The 22,743-nt window shown below is 39.9% G+C and overlaps 1 protein-coding gene across 1 annotated transcript in view; it reads left to right on the top strand.

Moving 5' to 3' along the window:
* LOC134750252 (unconventional myosin-XVIIIa) overlaps window positions 1-22,743 on the top strand; it is a 260,728-nt gene that overhangs the window by 97,064 nt on the left and 140,921 nt on the right. Inside the window, exons 5-21 of the mRNA XM_063685406.1 lie at window positions 1,649-1,831; window positions 2,242-2,421; window positions 2,845-2,969; window positions 4,399-4,536; window positions 4,958-5,101; window positions 5,692-5,921; window positions 6,700-6,850; window positions 6,995-7,105; window positions 8,321-8,450; window positions 9,114-9,210; window positions 10,225-10,348; window positions 10,970-11,117; window positions 11,507-11,607; window positions 12,369-12,523; window positions 13,422-13,597; window positions 16,600-16,685; window positions 17,448-17,586. Coding sequence (XP_063541476.1) covers window positions 1,649-1,831; window positions 2,242-2,421; window positions 2,845-2,969; window positions 4,399-4,536; window positions 4,958-5,101; window positions 5,692-5,921; window positions 6,700-6,850; window positions 6,995-7,105; window positions 8,321-8,450; window positions 9,114-9,210; window positions 10,225-10,348; window positions 10,970-11,117; window positions 11,507-11,607; window positions 12,369-12,523; window positions 13,422-13,597; window positions 16,600-16,685; window positions 17,448-17,586 — 2,418 coding nt within the window. The remainder of the gene's footprint in view (window positions 1-1,648; window positions 1,832-2,241; window positions 2,422-2,844; window positions 2,970-4,398; window positions 4,537-4,957; window positions 5,102-5,691; window positions 5,922-6,699; window positions 6,851-6,994; window positions 7,106-8,320; window positions 8,451-9,113; window positions 9,211-10,224; window positions 10,349-10,969; window positions 11,118-11,506; window positions 11,608-12,368; window positions 12,524-13,421; window positions 13,598-16,599; window positions 16,686-17,447; window positions 17,587-22,743) is intronic.

Raw genomic sequence — 22,743 nt, 5'->3', positions numbered from 1 at the left:
TCATTTGACAGATCGTTGTATAAAAATGCGTGTCCGATTACCAATCACACATGTGATGCGATAGCTAATGGCCGCTAATATCACACCTTTTACGGATCGCACCGACCTTCCATTCACTCTGTTTACAGCTTGTGACAGACGACCTATGTTGCAGTGAAATTAAACAGTATTGTGACTTAATACATTTAAACAAAACGCGCCACTTTAGGCTGCGTGTCGACCAGAGATGTGTGAGGTTGCGTTGCGAGCCGTTCACTGGTTGCGAGGGATGTGTTTGTTAAGAACCAATAGAATCACTTCATTTGTTTTCCTCGCTCAGCGTGCAGTGATTCTATTGTTTATATCCCTCTGTTCGAAACGCACCCTTAACGCACGCAGTTTAAATAGAAGTAAAAAAGTTAACCATGTGTCAGTTTTAACATTTATGATACCTTTTCCAACAGAATATTTGTAACTATGCTATCATCTTTAAAAAAATAAGCACACCCACTTTTAATGTGTGCCTCTAACGATCTCTGTTTACCAAAATAAAGACATTTTCGGTTATTTGTTTGTGGGCGGCATAGTGCACAGTTATACTCTTAATTGTATCATTGATTTCAGTACGTTTCTTAACCATTTATCATCTAAAGAAACGACTTCGATTCTTTCAAGATTCCACAATTCAATTCTGCGAGGTTTTTCTATAAAAGAAAAATGTGACGTTTTCAACCAAAAGGTACCACATTGTCGGTTGTCGATAAGGTTGATTTCTAATTGAAGCTATATGAAAATAGCGCCTTACTCACAAGCGACAATAAGTACCCTTTTGGTTGAAAATGGCACAAATGGTCCACAACAGCTGGTTGTTTAAACGATACGTACTGAAACCGCTACTTTCACTGTGTCTTATATTGCGGCCATTAACGACGCTCGGCCGTTGCGAGTTACGCACAATACGCACATTGCATAAGCTATGACTGAGGGAATTAGCGGCTGTAGGTTGAAGGCGTCGAAGCCCTGTCCTAATGGTGCGACGTATTGTGTGTCTTAATCTCCTCTACATTCAGATTCAGATGAGCTCTTACTTTTCCTTGAAGAAAGCTGTGGCTTTTTAAACATTTTTTACTATCTTTTATGATAAATTTTGCTCTCGTTCCGTAACTTGTCAATGTTTCTACTATTACCCAGACTTGTGTATTAGTACTAAGTCATGTTGAAGTGGAAGCATGATTACGTTACAATAAGTTTAGTTTTTTTAAGTTTAAATACTTCTAAAATCTGAAAGGAAAGACACTTTAAACTATCCTCTTTAAACTGAAATATCATACACTAAAGAAAAAGTGACCAAGTCCATCAGTGGCCGAGGCGGGAATCGAACCCGCGTCTTCAGCTTAAGTAAGCGGCTATAACGTCCTGACCACTAGACCACGCGGTCACGGCGGTACCCGTTCCGAATTCTCTGGTGTATGGTATCTTTGTATGGCTTTATTCTCTTTAACACATTAACCGCTGAGCTACGGTCGTAGCGCTACGTAGTAGCCGATAACGGCTTTCCCGGTATGATGCGAAAATACTTCGTAGAGGAAAAACGACAACGTGTCGTGATTAGCGCTGTATTCATATTATCGAAACACAAGTTCCTAATTTGTTTTCTTCTTGTCCACAGGCAAAATCAGAAGAGCAGTTAGCATGCGAAACGGAATGGCTGAAAGCTGGTCATATGTGGCTCGCACACCGCGGCGGGTTCACGGCCGTAGTGCGAGAAGCAGACGCCGACGCGGGCCGTGCGAGAGTGAGGGTGCTGCAGACTGGGGAGGTGCTCACCGTCGACGAAGATGATTTGGAGAAGGTATGCCCAATAAAACAAAGTCGGCTGGTGTAAGAGGAATGGCTGAAGGCGGGATATATGTGGCTTGCACACCGCGGCGGGTTCACGGCCGTAGTGCGAGAGGAGACGCCGACGCGGGCCGTGCGTCAGTGAGGGTGTTGCAGACTGGGGAGGTGTTTACCGTCGACGAAGATGACTTGGAGAAGGTATGACCATTCGAACTGTCAGACGACAGTCGACTGGCGTGAATGACCACTAGAAAGTATTGACACAAAGTGCTTAAAGACGCGAACTGAAAGTGAAAGAAGGCGGATTTTGATCACAGATGTTGAGGCTAGCCTTGCTTCATGTTCAATTTTTTTCATAAATCATAAAATCTACGGGCGGCCCATATTCATTTTATATTTTTTATCATTTCTTTTCCGTTCCAGGCCAATCCACCCCAGATGGAGCGGTGCGAGGACATAGCCTCACTCCGCTGTTTGAACGAGTGCGGCGCGCTCAACGTTCTACGATCACGTCATGCCGCCGGGCTGCCTCATGCCCGCGCCGGCCACGCGCTTCTCGTCCTCGGACCGCCTAAACGCAGCTCCCCCATCTATACTGACAAGGTAACATCACCTCTTGGTCATTAGTCACCATAGCCTCCCGTTTGAACGAGCCCTAAACGTACTCAACATCGTTTCCATGCTTGAACGAGAGCGGCGCCTTATCGATAATACCGACTCAGAATCATCCTTTGCAAGGGGATTCAGATATTACCAAGTGTCTGATAACACGGTGATAGAATCAGATGGGAAAACTAGTCAGTCAGAGCCAAAACCTATAAACCTAACTTATAAACTAAAATAGATGTCACAAACGAAACAAAAGTGACCAAGGCATCCAGTTCGAATCGAACCTTTAGCACATTTACGTATACGTACCTACATATCTCATCTCTTTTTATCTATTAAATATTTGCCAAATTATTGCACTGTAATGGTATTCGACAACAGTACCAGTAACCTTATTTTGACTGTCGAATGTTTCAGGTAGCAGCGATGTTCCGCGGCTGCCGCGCCGACGATATGCCGCCGCACATATTCGCGGCCGCGCAGTCCGCGCACCGTTGCATGCTAGCTTCGCGACGTGACCGCGCCATTGTCTTCACGGGGAGGTAAGTTTCTCGACTGGAGGCTTATAATATATAAAGAAATAATAAAAATAATAATCTAAAGTATGATTTGTATTTTCAATCCTCATCTGTTCCTTATTCAGACCCAGGCTACTCAGGCTATATGTTAAATGATACATACCTCCATTGAGAAATTGCACATAGGTTGCCTACAGGTACTAAGTCGGAAAATAAGGTTTTTGAAAATATATATTGAAATATGGCATTGCGTAAGAGAAAATTATGACAAGGAACGTCAAGTTAGTCACGAAAATGAATACTTTTACAATCTTAGACTAACAAAAATTTTACTTAACTATTGCCACATTAACTGGAATTCGGAATAGCTTAAATATAGTCTTAACATGTTAAAATCTTGGTTAAATTTGTTCTATAATTACCCAGCAAAGCATATATAACAGTGTACATAAATGTATGCACCTACAAAACGCGTTTCTAATGCACGATTTACAACCTCGCTTTAGGACTTAATAGATAATTACTTTTGTCGTAAATTGCTACCGCGATCGTATCATAACCCGTCTGGATAATATCCTTTATTACTTACCACTTCATTGCACTAACTTAATTTAAACCTTTCTTCATTAAGTTAAAGCATATTTTTGATTAGCAGCCTCGACGTAGATGTTAATCCTTCCCAGTGTACCTAAAAGGCGTTAAACTAGAAATTATAGCAGAATGTGATAACAAAATTGGCTTTATGTTGCGCATGCACATGGACATAGATCATTGATATTCTCTGTTTATATTCCATAATTTTATTAATGTAGACCTTATTGCTGAATAATAAGGTTGATTGTTATATGACTAGCCGATCCTGTCCTTTAAATGATAGTCATCAGTGCTAGGATAATATTTTACATATTAATGATGCTCCAGTTCAAATTTCAAGGTTCGTTTCTAAGTGCTATTAAATATGATTTGCAGACGAACAATTTTTTATTTTCTTTAAGCATTTCAAACTTGTTTCGCATACATAAACAACCATCCAGTAGCATTTTTTTACGTTTTTAGATTTTCTTATGACGCGTAACTTAATGTTCAATTTGTCAAAACTTATCCGTAAACAATTTTGCCATCAATCAACACCACTTTTTGTAGGTTATTTATTTGTCATTGTTTATATCATCTAAGCATCTTAATCAATAACACGTTTACTACCCGTCAAATTATACTTAAAAGGACCCTGGGCAGATGCGGAAACGAACATAAAAGAGTGTAGTATGTAGAGGTTTTAGAGCGCTGACAACGCACTTGTTGCACCCCTAGGAATGCAAGCGTCCATAGGTAACGGTAACCGCTTTCCATCAGGCGGCTGTAGCCTTGTTTAAAACTGTATCGTAGAAGACTAGACTGCGATAAATCTGGCTTAGGTAGTCAAGAAGTCACACTTAATTTTTTTTTTTTTCAGATCCGGATCAGGCAAAACACTAGCTATGAGACATTGCATCTGGTACCTGGCAAGTGCGTATCCAGCACAAGGCTCCAAGCTCACCCCGGAGCGACTGAGCGCCGCAATGGACATACTGCATATGTTTGGATCGTGTCGGTTAGTTTATGGATTATTACTATTACAATGAGCCTTGAGTGAGCCCTTTCTATATTCCTCCCGGTCTTGAGAAACTTTTGACCATTTCTTTAAAGACCTTGTCGCCGGCAAGGTCCTCCGAGCCCTGATTTTGAGCAGTCGGACTGCCACTCAGTGGCTATTTTTGTCTACAACTCGATCAGCATGTGACAGAATTCATCTAGCCCTATTTTAACTTCGTTCCCTTAGTTAATTTTATTGAAAAAAATATTTTTCTAGGACTTTCCTAAATATTGACCAGGGCCACATTACGCCATTTCAAGTGCTAACATATTCCGACGTGATCTGTTTTGTTGTGAACAGAGACTATATTGGTTGTGTTTTAACAGAGTAATTATTTTCTACGTAAAAGTTTACAGAAATAACAATATGATTATTTCAGCACGGGCTCCAACCCGCACGCGTCGCGCGTGGTGTCCCTGGTTTCCCTGGACTTCGAAGGTGGCGGTGCGCTGGTGTCGGCCTCCGTTCAGACCCTGCTGCCGGACCTTCGCCCGGGCCGCTCCCGGCTCACCGCGCTGCATACGTAAGTATATTATGCTTATACGCCTGTCACTAAAGTGACCCATCCTCAAAATTTATAGCAATCCTTTCGAGAAAATCTCGATAAAGGTGGATCAAATCAACGCATTTTTGTGCAAATTCTTAAGCCAAGGAGGATCAAATTTAAGCAAAATATTTGCGCTGCGTGTTATTCTTTAGCACACCACTATGTAAATTATAATAACTTTTTGGCAAAAAATCAAAAAATTCATTTTTGGTACAAGCTTTTATTGCTGACGCTGACTGTACTTTTCTTTCCACAGGCAATAAATACTCATCGGGACAATTCTAAAAACCCCAAACACAATTAGGTTGCTTTTTTATCACAGTTGGGCACCTCCTGTCTCCATCATCAGATCAGCTCGATGGTATCATAATATTGCATTGTCACCCGACTTACATATGTATGCAAATTTTCAGCTTCATCGGAAACCGGGAAGTGGGTCAAATTTAACTTGCGAGATTTGATTACAGACAACAGGACTGTCGGAAACTGACCGGTGAAAGGAAATAAAAGCTCGTAATAATAAAATTAAATATGAAGTGTCTTCTCACATGTCATTCTATTTCTAGACTATTCCACGGCTGCGACGGACGCCTCCGCCGCGAGCTACTGTTCGACCAGGCGCCCGTCAACGCTCCCAACCCCTTCCTCACATCGAGCGAGAAAGCCGACGCACCAGCTGACTTCTCAGCTGTTAAGGAAGCATTCCAGTTACTAGGAGTCACTGAGCAGGAGCAGATGGTCGTGTGGAAGATACTGGCCGCTATCTGCCATCTGGGATGGGCCGGGGTCGTTAAAGGTAACTAAGTAAACTTATCACTTATTTATTCCCAACGACGAACGGGAAAGTTGACGGAGCTATTGTCTTCGCCCTCAAAGGTACCTATGTAAGCTCCAGTAATAACGTTTAGCCCTTTTTTGCACGCGGGGCGACTGTTACCTTACGGGCGTTTTTGGCGGAACTGTTACACTTAGCATAGTTTTTTTTTTCAATGACGGTCTGGTCAAGAAACTTGTGCCATAACGAACAGAAGTTGTACGTAGAATTTATAAAGTGAAAGTGATGAAGCCCATTAAACCTTTAAAAGTTCTCAGGTTTTTATTGTGTGTGCTCACCCTCAGATTATGAAACCGTAGTATTGTTAGAATGAGGGCTACCGTTTTTGTGCTCACCAGTTGGCGCCACTGTAGATCAAAATTTTTCTATGCTTATTTTTATAAAATCAATACGTTCTAATCTACACAAAGGCATTTTAACGTCTAAATGTGTAATTTTTTCAACATGTTTAATTTTGCATATATTTTAGTTGGCACTTTTTTTAAACCACTAACATTTATTGAGCTATATCTATTGTTTACCACATTAATCAAAGATTACCAGATTAATCAAAGATGGACCAATAATTACTACAATTTTGAATAAGGAGTGAAAATTCCCGATAAAAAAGCTTGAAACCTCCCAAACTTCTGTGCATATGACATTTTGAAAAACCTCCATCTACACTAGCGCCCCTAGCGGCGAAATGAAACGCGGTAGCCCTCATTGTAAGACATATAGTAAAGTGGTCATATTCCAGCGAACTCCGGGTCCGGCATGAAGTACCAGTTCGGCAACGCGGGGCTCGCGGCGCGCGTGCTCGGCGTGGCGCCCGACGAGCTCACCCGCGCCGCGCTCGTCGCCGGCGCCGGCGGCCAGTCCCCGTCCCCGCAGCCCAACAACAACCTCAGGTAGCTTAGCATAGCTGTCAAATATGGCCCTTTCCCAAATCGTTCACTTTTCCCAAGAAAAGACACCGGTTATCCCGAACGATATTCACCCTATCGAACAAATGTTAGAGTTTTTTAATTGTCTTACAATCTTATTATTTGCAGGACTCCTTCGCCATCCGCTGAGAGAGAGATTTCAGGCACTGAAGCCCTCGACGCTTTCGTCACCGGCCTGTACAATGAGACCTTCAACATCATCGCTGCTCTGGTCAACAGGTATATTAATAATTCTGAATTATCTACTTCTTTGAACGACTAAATAATTTTTCATCACACTTGCTCGTTTAAGGTGTTATTACACAAAGGCGATACTGTCCGTAAATCCTAAATTTCGAGCAAGGGCTGTAATGTATTATTTCATCACACTTTCTAGGCGATGCGGTCCGTAAATTCTAAATTTCGACCTAGGGCTTTAATGTAAGTCCGAAATCAGGAAGATGTTCTTATTTATTTCCCTTTTTTTCCTCACAAGCGTGATGAAACATACTGCGTGTGCCACGGGCGATACAGGAATTATGAACTCGTGTTAATTAAGCCCTCGCCCTCGGCTTCGGGCTTCAATTCACACTCGTTCGTAAATTCCTGTTGTCAATGCACTATTACTGTTTACTACTTCAACTTCAACTTGAAACCAATATGAAAACTATAATTGAAGTGAAAGGCCAGAAAGACTAATAAGACTATTAAGGATATTGATAATCATGATTCGCAGTCTTTTCACTTTCACCAGACTACGGGGTCACGATTTTAGCTGTTTTAACAACATGTATGTACATACTTATACATATTTCGTCACGTTACTGTCTTATGAAGTGTCAATCGATGTATTTTATGGATTGGATGGTATAGATATACCTAAATTTTTAATAGACGTTAAAACAGGATTTTTTATACATAAAATCAGACATACAAATGATTTGCTTTTAAAGTTATGATTAGATCTGGGAAATTCGGCGCTAGCACGCCATTCAAGAACTGCTCGTAGTGCATGTGCGCTGTAAATAGCTTAGCGTATTTTGAGTGTCGGCGTCTAGTCTACTCTATGACTGCTGCGAGCAACGTTGGCGCAACAGCGCAGCAACGCCATTTTCATATCAATGACTATTCGAGTGTCAGCGTCTAGTCAACTCTATGACTGCTGCGAGCAACGTTGGCGCAACAGCGCAGCAACGCCATTTTCATATCAATGACTATTCGAGTGTCAGCGTCTAGTCAACTCTATGACTGCTGCGAGCAACGTTGGCGCAACAGCGCAGCAACGCCATTTTCATAGCAATGACTATTCGAGTGTCAGCGTCTAGTCAACTCTATGACTGCTGCGAGCAACGTTGGCGCAACTGCGCAGCAACGCCATTTTCCATAGCGGTGACAACATGCCGACGCTCAAAAGACGCTAGTGTGGAGTGGCTGTAATAAATGATGTATTTCCAGGAGCATCTCAACTTCAGCGCGGACGTCAGCATCTCTGTTACTCTTGGACGCACCAGGCGCTGATAACCCCATGTCTTCGGGGCACCAGAGCGGTGCCTCACTCTCCAAACTGCTCTCCAATTACCTACAGGTATGTACTACGGTTATACTATACTAGTGAATTTGAAGAGAACCGCCTCACAACCTTAGACGTAAAACGCCAGTTACGAAAAGAGAAACCAAAGCCCTCCTACGCATTCAACGCGGCTGGCCAATTTTATTGTAAGACGTGCAATAGCTTATAGGATCACTTTATTGTCCGTCGGTGCGCTGTCTGTGAAGACCCTTTATCTCGGGAACGCGTAAAGGTATTCGAGTTGAAATTAAAACCATATCAGGTCTACAGTACCTTGACGTAAAAAAAGATACGGTCGTTTATGCCGCAAAAATACGTATATTTCGACTCTCTCAAGGGAATCAAAATTTATAGGGTACTTTCCATTGACCTAGAACTATGAAATTTGGCAAGTAATATCGTCTTACACTACAAGTACAGGAAAAAATATTAAAACTATAAATTTGTAAAATATAAAATAAGTTAAATTTGTACAGAACCCTCGGTGTGCGAGACCGACTCGAACTTGTCCGGTTTTTAGTTAATAACACCGCTTTCAAATGGATTTCAATTGAAAGCTACACGGTGGGATATAACCGTGTACCTTCTTTTTTTTTATCGTGATATTTTGTCAAATTAAGCAATGGTCCAATGGGAAAATAATTATTATTTAAAGTTTACCAACTGTTTCACCTGCAGGAACGTTTGCAAGCAGTCTTCCACGATGCCATGCTGGTGGCGCCACGAGAGCGCTACGCACAAGAAGGCATCACGCTAGACGACGGGGCTGAAGAAGGTAAATCTTACACATTTTCTGGGCACGTAGCCATGGTTACAATCATTAACGCCAGACGAAAAGTATTGTTTGTCAAAATTTCATTTTTGATACATGTTTTCATTGCTGACTGTACTTTTCTTTCAACAGTCAACTAATACTTATCTAGACAATTCTAACAGCCCCAAATACAATTAATTTGCGATGTTTTATCATAGAGTTCCCATGCCCACCTATCTCCATCATCAAATCAGCTCCATGTCATCATAATATTGCATTGTCATCCGATTTACATATAATCATCTTTCTCCCGTTTTCCTGGCATTTTGCCACGGCTCATGGGAGCTTCGGGTCCGCTTGGCAACTAATCTCAGGAATCGGCGTCGGCACTAGATTTTTACGAAAGCGATTGCCATTTGACGTTCCAACCCAGAGGGGAAACTAACTAGCCCTTATTGGGATTAGTCCGGTTTCCTCACGATGTTTTCCTTCGCCGAAAAGCGACTGGTAAATATCAAATGATATTTCGTACATAAGTTCGAAAAACTCATTGGTACGAGCCGGGGTTTGAACACGCGACCTCCGGATTGCAAGTCGCACGCTCTTACCGCTAGGCCACCATGTCATCATAATATTGCACTGTCATCCGATTTACATATGTATGCAAAATTTCATTTCAATCGGAAATAGTTACTACAGTTTACTTTTATTGCTATTGAATTGAATTAAATATTTTATTACTATTATTAAAATAGGTACAGTCAACAACCCTTTTTTGTACGTAGACCTTATTGTGCTTATTGTGCGTTATTTTTCTTTGACCATTGCTGTTTTTTGAAGTTATCTGTTTTTTTGCGACAGTAAATGACTTTTTTTTTATCGGGAATATGTAATAACGGTTCAAAATTAGCTTCCAAGAGTTGACCCACATTAACGGGGCAGGTTAAAATCTTGTAAAAAATGTATTGAAATTGTATGAGACTAGTTCGATATGCTTAAGATTTCCTCATAAAACTGATTTGATTTTATTTGCAGATTGGCTGTCAGAGACAGTGAACCCGGGACCCATGGTGGAGCTGCTCGACAAGTCTCCGCAGAACTCCATCGTTCGCAGCTCGCAAGCCGACCTGCGCGAGTGCGATCGACGTGGTCTCTTATGGTTTGTTAAACATTTCTTTGCTTCATTATTGGACGTATAATCTTATTTTATGATCATCGTTGTGTCATTAGAAAGGATGATTGGGAATTTTATGTTAGAGAGGCTGTCACCAGCATCTCCAATGAATGTGAAGTAGCAGAGCGACATTTTCTGCCGGAACGATCGCAAACGTGACGTTAGTCCTGAAGTGAACTGCGGCATTGTGCACTTGTGTGGAAGAAGACTCTTCTGATCTGATTAATCATGACGTAAAAATTAATTTTGTACCAAGTAGTAACGTCTACAACGATGCTATTATGCTTAGATTAAAAAAGTTTAAGAAGTGTAATGCTGTGGAAATGTTTGCTGTCTTGTGTGAGGCCTTGGTAGCTCGGATGGCAGGTCATTGGACTAGTGATCGAGAGTTCAAGTCTCATCCAAGACAGTATATTCTTCCGCATTTAAATTCATGACGTAAAACTTAGCTTTTATTTATTTTGCGCCATCTAGGACCTTTACTCGTACAATATTTTAATCGGCTTTAGTTAAATTCTGATATTTCTGATACTGATAAATACATTCTGTGCCCGCAATAGGTACGAGTTAACAGTCACTTAACAATAATATGTATTTTTTTCTCAGGCTTTTGGACGAAGAATCTATGTATCCCGGCTCATCCGATGACACGTTCTTAGAGCGAGTGATGACGCACTACGGGCCACCGAACCAAACTCAATATCTAATCAAGAAGGCGCCGCACGCACGTCAGTTTGTTTTGCAACACCTCCAGGTAACTACTTTTTAATAGATTCTATTATACTTAATAACTTCATTATCTTCCGTCATTATTTTTGTAATTCGTCATTCCATCATTCTCATCATTAGGTACACTGTCAATAGTGCAAATCAATACAGTGCTATTACATTGTCATCGCTTCAATATAAAAAAAGATATTTAAACTAATTTTATTACTTGCCGTCATTCCTTCAGTCCAATCACTACACTATCACTAGTAATATAATTTCTTTAAAGTAATATCATTACTCGTGATAGTGGCTAGCCCGTAATAAAATTGAATATGTATCACCCCTATTCAGTACATCTTATCCAGTATATTTAATATAATCCTGTCTAGTCAGGGCGAAATGCGTAGAGCTTTAACCGTGTCTATTTTCTAGGGAACCAATCCAGTCCTGTATGACGTCACTGGCTGGGTGAAAGCGAGCAGGGAGAGCCCAGTGACAAAGAAAGCGCTTACTTTATTGCAGGAAAGCCAAACGTAAGTTTTATCTACTCATATTAACGATGTTGTTATAGTCTAGCTGATAACTGAAGATAATCAGTTTATAGTTTTGAATGATTCACGGTTAGTTTCACTAGATTTATATTGACCGGGATATAGACCGTGATTACCTTTTGTATCATTTGCTTTTGTGTTACATGATGCAGTTACATGCATCATGCGTCGAAATATCGGGAGCTCACAAATAATACAAAAGGTAATCACGGTCTATATCCCGGTCAATATAAATCTAGTATAATCAGTTTATAGTTCATTGACGAATGTTAGAGTCACATGGTTATTTTACATTATTTTAGATCCAAATAGAATAGATAGACTACTAAGTGAGAAAAAGAACCTGTCATGCGTTAAAGAGGCACAACATAATTCTTGACATTACCTGTGTACACCGATTTCTACCGAGTAGTCCAACTTCGAACAAATAAAAATGAGCGGATCTCGTGTAAAAATAAGTGACTTGTCGATAGATTTGCGCAGGTTGGCGCATATGTTTGCGGCGGGGCGCGCCCGGGCGGACCGTCGTCGGCGAGCATATGCGTTCGAGATTTTGAATTTAGAACGAGGATTATAAGTTGGACTACTAGGTCTAAAAAGACACCTTCCTTATACTGTGACACCACTGTGAGGAATCTATACGTATTACCACCCCTGCGTAGAAGTTTGTACCTTTTCTCTGCAGCTGACTGTATTATTATGTAATCTGTGGAATAGTGCCGAGCGTGCCTTTTTGGTTGCAGCTCGGAGATCGGTGGGCTGTCTCGGTGGGCCCGTGGCTCGTGCGGCGCGGGCGCGGGCGCGGGCGCGGGCGCAGGCGCATGCGCGTGGGGCGCGACCGCCGGAGACACCGCCACGCTGCGCCGCGCCTCCTCCATCCGCCGCACGCTCACCGCAGGTAACACTGACGCTAGTGACGCTACTATCATCATTTACTCCATTTACGGAGACTCTTGACACTGAGGGCCAGTTGCACCGACCACAATTAACAGACTGATCGACGTCACGCAACAGAGAACTATGAAACTTTCCATACAATAAAATTTAGCGAAAGATAAAACGATGACGGTTTGGAGCAACTGACCCTAAATGTTACCAAAGATAGATATAGCTCCTTAATAGATGGATATATAGTCTAAGGAAAAAACGTGCCTCAAAAATAAATAAATAAATGATTCTCGAGCAGATGGCGACACTACCTTTGGCCTACTCTCGTATAGATGGCGTTGACGGTTTCGTTTGTTATTTAACAATTTTAACGCATATCAGTGATAGAACGTGGGTCAAAATAATATAAAAATAATTAATGCAAACATTGCAAATAAAAAAAATCATTTATCTATATATAAATACTTTTTTTTTATATTTTTATTTTTAATCGTGTGTCGATAGAAGGCAGTGAATTTACTGTGGCTACAAAATTTACTATGACAGTACCGCTCTATCCTATTATAGCCACATAAAACCTTTGGTTGGTGGTGTGAGATTTTCCTCTGTGTGCTGTATATTGTGTTTAATTGCTCTATAAGGTGTATTTGGTAGTTGTGTGTCTGTCAAATAATTGTTCTCATATTTCTGAAGCGCTTCTGATATTTCAATTTTTAAATCCAGTAACAATTTTTTCTGATGACTAAGATATTAATGAACGGTTACAGTGGATGTGGAGTGTACGTTGGATCACATCAACCTTTGATTGGAATGAATACAATTTGTGTTTTCAATTCATTCATGGATACTTATACCTATACTGGTCGTCTAAAACGAAACAATACTTACCATACTATTTATTTACACAGGAACAGCGGGCATGAAACGGCGCTCAACAGCGTTACAAGCCAAGTTCGTAGCAGACGGCATTGTGGACACATTGCGTCGCTGCGGCGCTGGCGGCGTGCAATTCGTGTGCTGCCTGCTCACCGCTCAACCGAATGACCAGAACGATGATGTCAATGTGCCACTGCTGCGATCGCAGGTATATGGCTTTTTTCCTAATTATTTGTAGCTCTGTTTTATCAAGTTTGTAGCGAACGGTAATCTGGAAACGTGTCGTCGCTGCGGCGCTGGCGGTGTGCAGTTCGTGGGCTGCCTTCTTACCGGTCAACCGAATGACCAGAACGATGATGTCAATGTGCCACTGCTGCGATCGCAGGTATATGGCTTTTTTCTTAATTCTGCCTTATCAAGTTTGTAGCGAACGGTAATCTGGAAACGTTTAGTCGCTGCGGCGATGGCGGTGTGCAGCTCGTGGGCTGCCTGCTCACCGCTCAACCGAATGACCAGAACGATGATGTGAATGTGCCACTGCTGCGATCGCGGGTATATGGCTTTTTTTCTTAATTCTTTGTAACTCTGCCTTATCAAGTTTGTAGCGAACGGTAATCTGGAAACGTTTAGTCGCTGCGGCGCTGGCGGTGTGCAGTTCGTGGGCTGCCTTTTTACCGGTCAACCGAATGACCAGAACGATGATGTCAATGTGCCACTGCTGCGATCGCAGGTATATGGCTTTTTTCTTAATTCTTTGTAGCTCTTGTCTTGTTAAGTTTGTAGCGAACGGTAATCTGGAAACGTTTAGTCGCTGCGGCGCTGGCGGTGTGCAGTTCGTGGGCTGCCGTCTTACCATTCAACCGAATGACCAGAGCGATGATGCCTACTGCGATCAATGCGATGCTGCGATGTCAATGTGTCGCTACTGCAATCGCAGGTATAGGGCTTTTTTTTCTTCATTTCTCTTAGCCCTGTCTTGTCAAGTTAGTAGTGGACAGTTTCATAGACATGTTGCGTCGTCATGTGTGTAGTTTATTACTGCGATCGCAGGTATACGACTCGCTCTTAATTGTTGTTCCCCGTCTCAAGTTCGTAGTGGGCGGCATTATTGACACGTTGCATCGCCGCGGAGTGGCCGGCCTGCTATTTGTGTCCTGCCTTTTTATCGCGCAGTTGAATGACCAGAGCGGTGATGTTAATGTTCCGTTGCTATGATCGCAGGTATTTGGCTTTTTTCTTTATTCCTTGTTCTCTTTGCATTGTCATGTCAAGTTTGTAACGGACACATTGCGTGGCTGTAGTGGTAGTTGGTAGTGACGTGCAGTTTGTATGCTGTTTTCTCACCACACAATCGCATTACTATATAAACCGACAATGTCAATGTTCATCCTACGATCGCAAGTTTTCTTGTCAAGTCACATCACATTGCATCGATGCGGCTTAAGTGGCGTATACATTCAGTTCGTGTGGTGCCTACTAACCGCGTAAAAGGATGACCAATTCGATGATGTTAATGTGCTACTGCAGTGTCGCAGGTGTATGGTTTTATTTCTTAAGACACCGGCCGGTGTCGATTTTAGTCGCAAAACAAATTGATAGATTTAGTCGGTGAAATTGTACACCTTTTGTTACCTAATTGAAATAACAAGTACTGGTTTCTATTAGCACGTCTTCTTATTTTGCCTTTTATCTGAATTTTTTTTTGAAAACAGACTCACTAAATTAGTAATGATTTTTTTTCTGATGGACGTTTAGGTAAACGCGCGTAAAGCACTGATTTTGTCGCTCTTATTTGTAAATTTCGTAAAGTTTGGACTGCTAAAAATGGTAAATTTGTATTACACATATTCTGTACTTGACCTTTATCAGATTACATTTTTGTTATATAACTTAGAATTCGAGGGAATGAAAGTTAAACGAATTAAATTTTTTCCAGAAATTACTTTAAAACAAGTGACAATTTCTCTGAAAAGCGACTTAATTTCAACGTAATTTTGATACTTAAACAATCTACAACATTTGCTGAAACTATTCTTATACATCAATTTGGTATAGTTTACCACCATAATTTTTTGATGAATTTTTAAAAACTGCCCATTCTCTTCATATATTACCGGCGACGCACGCTCGCGACCTCATTATTAAAAGGTAAGATGAGAAGACGTGCTAATAGAAACCAATACTTGTTATTTAGATATTACGTAACAAAACGTGTATAATTTCAACGACTAAATCTATCAATTTTACATTTTTGCTCTAAAATCAACACCGGCCTCTTAATGCCTTGTAGCTCGATCTTGTCGATTTTGTACCGGCAAAGAGAATATATAGTATAGAGGGATACTGTCATAGTAAATTTTGTAGTCACAGTAAATTTACTGCCATCTATCGACACACGATTAAAACTAAAATGAAAATATAAAAAAAATGGATAAATGAGTTTTTTATTTGTATTTATTATTTTTATATGATTTTGACCCATGTTCTTTCACTGATGTGTTAAAATTGTTAAATAACAAACGATACCGTTAACGCCATCTAGCCGAGAATAGGCCAAAGGTTGCTATTTGTTGTAGCGCCATCTGTGCGAGAATCAAATTTTCTTGATTTCCGAGGCAGGTTCTTCCTTAGACTGTATTCATCTTATACGGAGTTATATAGGTCTTTGGTACCGGGCAGCGTGGTAGACGGCACGGGTTGGTATGATGTGTTCAACTGTATGACCAATTTAAAAGAGATTAATATCTATGTGCCCTTGCTGCGATCGCAAGTATGTTATGTTTTTTTCTTAATACCTTGTCGACCTACAACACGGCGTTCCTGTGATTGCAGGTGTATGGCTTTTATTTTAACTTTACTTTAATGAGGTAAAGATAATGCACACTTCGCCCCAATGCACAATACCTGAGATAATCAACAGATACTAATAGATTATCGTTGTATAATTATGATTCTCTCGATGAAAGGAAACATATCGAGGAAACCAGATTAATTCGCAAATAGCGATTAGGGATCGTTCGCCTAAAGCGATCGCCGTATTAAAGAAGAACAGCAGAACAGATGCAATAGTTGCAGAACGTTTTGTCAGAATTATAGAAAACTACTGAAACACTTCACAAAATAAGTTTTCACTTGGGAAAGTTCCCTATAGGTTATAATACATAGGACGTGCATGGTTCAATAATATCTAATGGTCCCTGTTGCCCGCAGTTCCGTGGGTTCCAGCTGCTGGAGGCGGCGCGCCTCTACAAGCAGGGCTTCCCGGAACACATGCCGCTTCCAGAGTTCGCTAGGAGGTACGTGAGATTTTATGTAACTTTGACCATGACCATTCGTAATCCTTATTGGAAGGTTATATAGAGTCAATTTTGCACTTTTACAAACTATTATTTCAATGTTATCATTTACTTTAGTGATTACTTTATGTTGACTGAGGATATAAAAAACATTCTGTTATAATACATAAATACGATATAATCTCAATGTTTGAGGTAATAAATTCGACATGAAATTGCCAATGCAAACTCGCAAACATCCCGTCCTTGGTATGACCGGAGACTTTGAACCCTTGCATTCAATCGTTTTTTCTTTCTTTTTGGTTTGTTTCACATCGCCTCAAAAACTGGTTAAACCAGATACCTTTACTCGACTGTCTTGCGGTAAAATACGCAGTGTTTAGCAAAAAATGTATATTACTAAGGGAAAAACATCGTTTTGTTTAGTTTTTCTTGATTGAGTAAACTTATTGTTTAAGTAGAAAAAAAGCTTGTGTAAATGCTTCTGAAATATATCGTTTTGATTATAACACGCAATATGAGGGCGAAATGTCCAATATTTGACTACGTCAAGTTGAGTTTTTAGTCCCATTTTCCACTTAATTTTAACCATGTGTTGAAATTTTCTTCTAACGTTTTAACTTCTACTAATAGGAGGGCATTAAGGTAAATCGTATAGTGTAATAATGCTTCTGTACCTACGAAGTATAATATAACAGTTATTTGTTTTTACTTACATGACAAAAACACAAAATTACCCTTTGATATAAACCATTACCCCAGGTACCGCCTGCTCGCCACATCAGAAAGCGAGTCAGAAGAAGCACCCCCATCATCACCCCTTTCGGATCGTCAAGTCGTAGACGATATGCTGCTAGCTCTGGACCTCGACGTCACCAGCTACCGACTCGGGCTAACTCAGGTCAGTGCAATATGTGCCTTATAATACACGACATAAGGTCTATCACAGGTACCGACTGCTCACCACATCAGAAAGCGAGTCAGAAGAAGCACCGCCATCATCACCCCTTTCGGATCGTCAAGTCGTAGACGATATGCTGCTAGCTCTGGACCTCGACGTCACCAGCTGCCGACTCGGGCTAACTCAGGTCAGTGCAATATGTGCCTTATAATACACGACATAAGGTCTATCACAGGTACCGACTGCTCGCCGCATCATAAAGCGAGTCAGAAGAAGCACCCCCATCATCACCCCTTTCGGGTCGTCAAGTCGTAGACGATATGCTGCTAGCACAGGACCTCGACGTCACCAGCTACCGACTCGGTCTCACGCAAGTCAGTGCAATTGTACTATCCCTTAGCATATAGGCGCATAGATCAGAGGCGAATGTGTATGTGCAATGCACAGTTTGGGAGTAATATTGGCTTTTCGTAACGCGACGGCAAGCATTCTGATGACGTCATTACGCAGTACTTTTTTAATTGTGCCACTGTCTCTTGACAGTTTTGAGGTCCCATGGCCAACAACATACCCTCCTAAGGCCCAACCATACAAATGAAAAATCCAAAATTTGCCACTGAAATTTAAAACAGTGTAGGAAATAGAGTTGATTTTACCCTGTTGGAAAATTGAACGAAAAGCGACTCTGTTCTAATTGAATAGGTTTAAATTTCATCGAACTGAAGAGGTACTACCTATAGGTAGTACCTTGGGCCTTAGGAGGATACTTAATAAAAGTTTGTACCTAACGGATACCGCATCTGAACTATCTCTTCAACCGCGTCCGGTAAAGCACACGACTGTTTATTTATACACTACCCAAGGTGGATAACGTAGTAAAACCGACGGTCGCCGCTGTCGGATACGTCACCCAGGTCAGTGAAATATGTGCCTTATCACAAACGACACAAGGTGTATAACGTAGTAGGCAGGGAACTGTCTTATCCAAATCACGGTGGTTACACGGCGGAACCGCTATGTCGGAAACGAAGAAATATCGCAACTAATGAGCCGAAACTAGGAAAGTAAGAAAATGAGCTCAGCTTGATCCGAACCATAAATAACAAATTACAGACAGTGAAATCTTTGATTTGTATGATATTTTAGAGTTTTTAGAAAATTATATCTTGTACTATGTGAAACACTATTAACGCTTACATGAAAATTCCCACTTCGGAAAGTTTGTTTTCTTGAAATTACTTCAAACCTTCTCATAGAAAACAACATGTTTCCCTTCTCGCCATTATGCAGGAAAATGAAACAGCTTGCTTGTTTATTACCAACCATTTAGATAGATCTAGCTAAAAAGAAAATAATTTTCATGGACAGGGTGCTTTTCAACGTTTAGCAATACTTTACGAGGTGAATACGTAGGTCATACTAGATTAGTTTTACGGTGGTAGGTACTAGTACTAACCCAGAAACCGCGAATTTCTTCCAATTTTCGGGGTTGGTCCCATAGTATACGCAGTTTAATATTTACGCACCAACTCCCAAAATGAGGCTAAAGATAGAAATTCACTAAAAGCTGCGACATACATATTGATTACGACTATTCGCTTTCACATAAATAAAATACTTAATATTGGGAAAATAAATTACCACGTAACAAATTAATAATCTCCTTTTTCAAAATGGTTTATAAAAACGACAAAGACAGATTAATATGAGACTAAATAAAATACAGCCGAACGAGGACTGTAAGAGCGTTTTCACATTGTCGATCTGATATAAGACGACGAAAGGAAGTAAAACTTAAGATATTTAATAAATCATTATTACTAATAAAAAACGATAAATAACGCAAAAAAGGCGGACCTAATGCCAGTAGCACTCTCCTGCAGCTGTTTTTGTCATAGGCGCCTTCTGACATCCGATATCGGAAAGGCGCTTCCGATAAATTCAGCCATGTCGGAGCCCCGCGTCAGGCTGTCGGACCGATAATATTTGTTTGTGTGCGTATGTGTAGGCATAATGCTTGTTGTAGTGTGCGTGGCCTGACTACGCGGAACAACACATTCACATTTCACATTGTCCGATATCGGATTGGACAATGTGAAAACGCTCTAAGAATCGATCTTATTTTAAATACGGTTTAGTAAAATTTTCTCTGACAATGTATCTATAGACATTATTTCACGAAGTTTGTTTGTTTTTATTTTACTATAACAAATCAATTAGTTTTGAAAAAAAAGTGAAGGTAATATAGTTTGTCAAAGGAATGTCCCATTTCAAACACAGACAGAGATAATCATACTATCTTTATCTTACACTAGTACTAGCACCCAAAAGAATAGGATGAGTATAGTCCGTACCCAAAGGGTAAAAACGGGACCCTATTACTAAGACTCCGCTGTCCGTCTGTCACCAGGCTGTATCTCATGAACCGTGATAGCTAGATAGTTGAAATTTTCAGAGATGATGTATTTCTGTTGCCGCTATAATAACAAATACTAAAAACAAAATAAAATAAATATTTAAGTGGGGCTCTGGGGCATATAACAAACATGATTTTTTTGCCGTTTTTTTTTGTTCCTATTTACTGACAATTTGGGTTGACCAACTATAATAGATGTTTTTGATTGTATGCAAAGAAAGCTAAGACCATTATAAAAACGTTAAACGAATCTAAGTAGCCAAGACTACTTTCACACATAGATTGTGTTAGGTCAGGGTTTTTTCAATTACGGAAAAAAATCTATTTCATTTTGGTATTACAATTAGACTCGTTTCGCTTTATTTTTTAATATTTCTCAATATTAAAAAAGTACTTATAAATTGGCTGACTTGGTTGATTGCTAAAAGGAAGAGAATGCTTTGTGGCATCAAGTTCACCTTTTGTACGGTGCGTTTGATTTTGTACAATAAAATATAAATAACTAAATAAATACGACTTTTAACGTCAACTTTATTTAAAACAGATTTACTTGCAAAGAAACGCGTGATATTATTCATTGTAGATACATAATTTTTGAAAAAATATTGTGCTACGCAAATCGTCGATCGTCGTGTTATGATCGTGGGAGTATTAGTTATTACTTAGATCACGACAAAACAGCGATCGATTTCACATAATTAGATGTATGTATCATGTTGTTGATCCAGTGCCAGATTATCTAATAGCCATAATTTGAGTGAAAGGGCTATCAACAGACCGTAGTTCCGTAGAAAGCGATCAACTTTTATTTTTGACAAAGTGACTTACACCAAAACTCAGTTGATTTGGTCGCTTTCTGCATTGATAAAATATTCATTGGTTGTTTTATTTAACTATATAAGCCCTTTTAACTACACTATATAAGCTTTCGCTTTCGATGCCCATCACGGCTATCAACAATTACGGTAAAAACAAGAGATTAACTCGGTCAAGAGCACGTCAGGTTATGCTCAGTGTACGGTTCCGTAGCAGTTTACTTTCTTACCGGGTAAACAGATCCGGTAGCTAAACCGTTGTTAACGTTTAAATCGGTTTCAACTCTGGAACCTAAGATATTATTTTTGGTAATATTTATTTTGTCACTGTTGGTACGATTAGTTTATCAAATAATGATAATAATCTCATTCTTTATGCGTCCCACAAAGTACAACACCCCGCTCATGGACTATGTTGAATCTATATATTTATACGAAATTTCAGCTTCCTTGTAGGTTCGTAGAGCCTATGAACCGGAACCCTAAAAACTTTCTGTTATCCAATGACCTTCGATATCTATTAGACAACTGAAACAACAGAGAAACTTGCTGCAATCCGATTGAATGACCTTAGGGACTTCTAGAAGAAGGATTGAGAAATATTAGTGACTTAGCCAAGTAATTAGAAAAACGAAACGCAGAGTTGACACCCTTAGTGGCTTTAAAAACTTCAGGAATGCTCTATGCTCGTTTCATGAAGTATTTTTTTTAAATTGTATTAACCTGAAAATTTTTATGTCCCAAAGAAAAATAATTACTTATACACTGTTTCTACTAAAACCATAGGACAGAAATCATTATTAGGGTAAGATGGCAAAAGCTTTGCAGAGCTTCAAGGTTCCTGTAATTCTCGTAATAAAAGTAATAAAAACACAAAAAAGTATGCAACCCTATAAAATGCTCTTACCGAATGAAAACTTTGGGAATTTTCCTACAAAATGCAATAGACACTGGCGTGATTACGGCATATTACCTCTCTCTGTAACATTAACTTATTCGAAAGGAAGAGATGATCAAGTAATCTGCTCACCGTAGTTGTCCGCACGTTATCTGGTCGGGCCCACGCAACGGTCAATTATGAGCAATAACGTTTTTATGCGTCGATCTTGTCAAACTTATAAGTAGTTTTTTTTATTGTCCTCATTTGTATTTCACCATAACTTTAGCCTGTATTTCATGTATAGTTTTTTAATAGTTATTTACGATACAAGTGCGGAAAAGAGGAAATTCGAAACGAGTGGCGATAAATTAAAACACGACAGGGAGTGTTATAAATCGACTCGAGTTGCGAATTACCTATTCGCACGTGTACCGTACAAAGTTTTACAGTACATATGGCCCTTTAAACTTTCGACATATGCACAAAAAGTGCACTTTACGCACTAGTGCAAGAAAGTAGCACCATATGTACTGTAAAGTTTTTTTTTTAATCATTTTAGGAGTTGCTAGACCTAAACCGGACGATTTAGGGAAAATGATCCATCCTCTAAAATTTGCCATTTAAATCAATGCCTTATCGTTTTGACAGAAAGTTCAAACTCTATTGACTGTTTTTTGGGGATTGGATCCTCTTACCTAAACGGCGTCCCTCTCATTCAAGAATGGCAATCTGCCTAATACAACATATAAATAAGTGATATGTTATACCAAAATACATCCGATCCATTATATTACAGAGGCAGTTAAGCCTTGACGTGGTTTAGTTCGCTTGCATGCGGTACATATTTAAACATTTATATGCATTCAATAAATAAACAAAATTGATATTCATGCGTAAGAAGTTATTTGTTTATTAGATAAATGGTTTTCCACACAATTTACAAATTATCAATACTCATAGTCTATGGTAAAAAAACAGACCCATCTCAAGTACCTACATAATTTAGAAATAAATACTGAAAGGTAAGCTATATATTATAATTTAGA

The sequence above is a fragment of the Cydia strobilella genome, chromosome 19 (genome assembly GCF_947568885.1).
Source record: "Cydia strobilella chromosome 19, ilCydStro3.1, whole genome shotgun sequence".
Taxonomy (NCBI): domain Eukaryota; kingdom Metazoa; phylum Arthropoda; class Insecta; order Lepidoptera; family Tortricidae; genus Cydia; species Cydia strobilella.
Note: the sequence above shows the minus strand (reverse complement) of the source record. Positions and strands in the feature narration are given on the sequence as shown.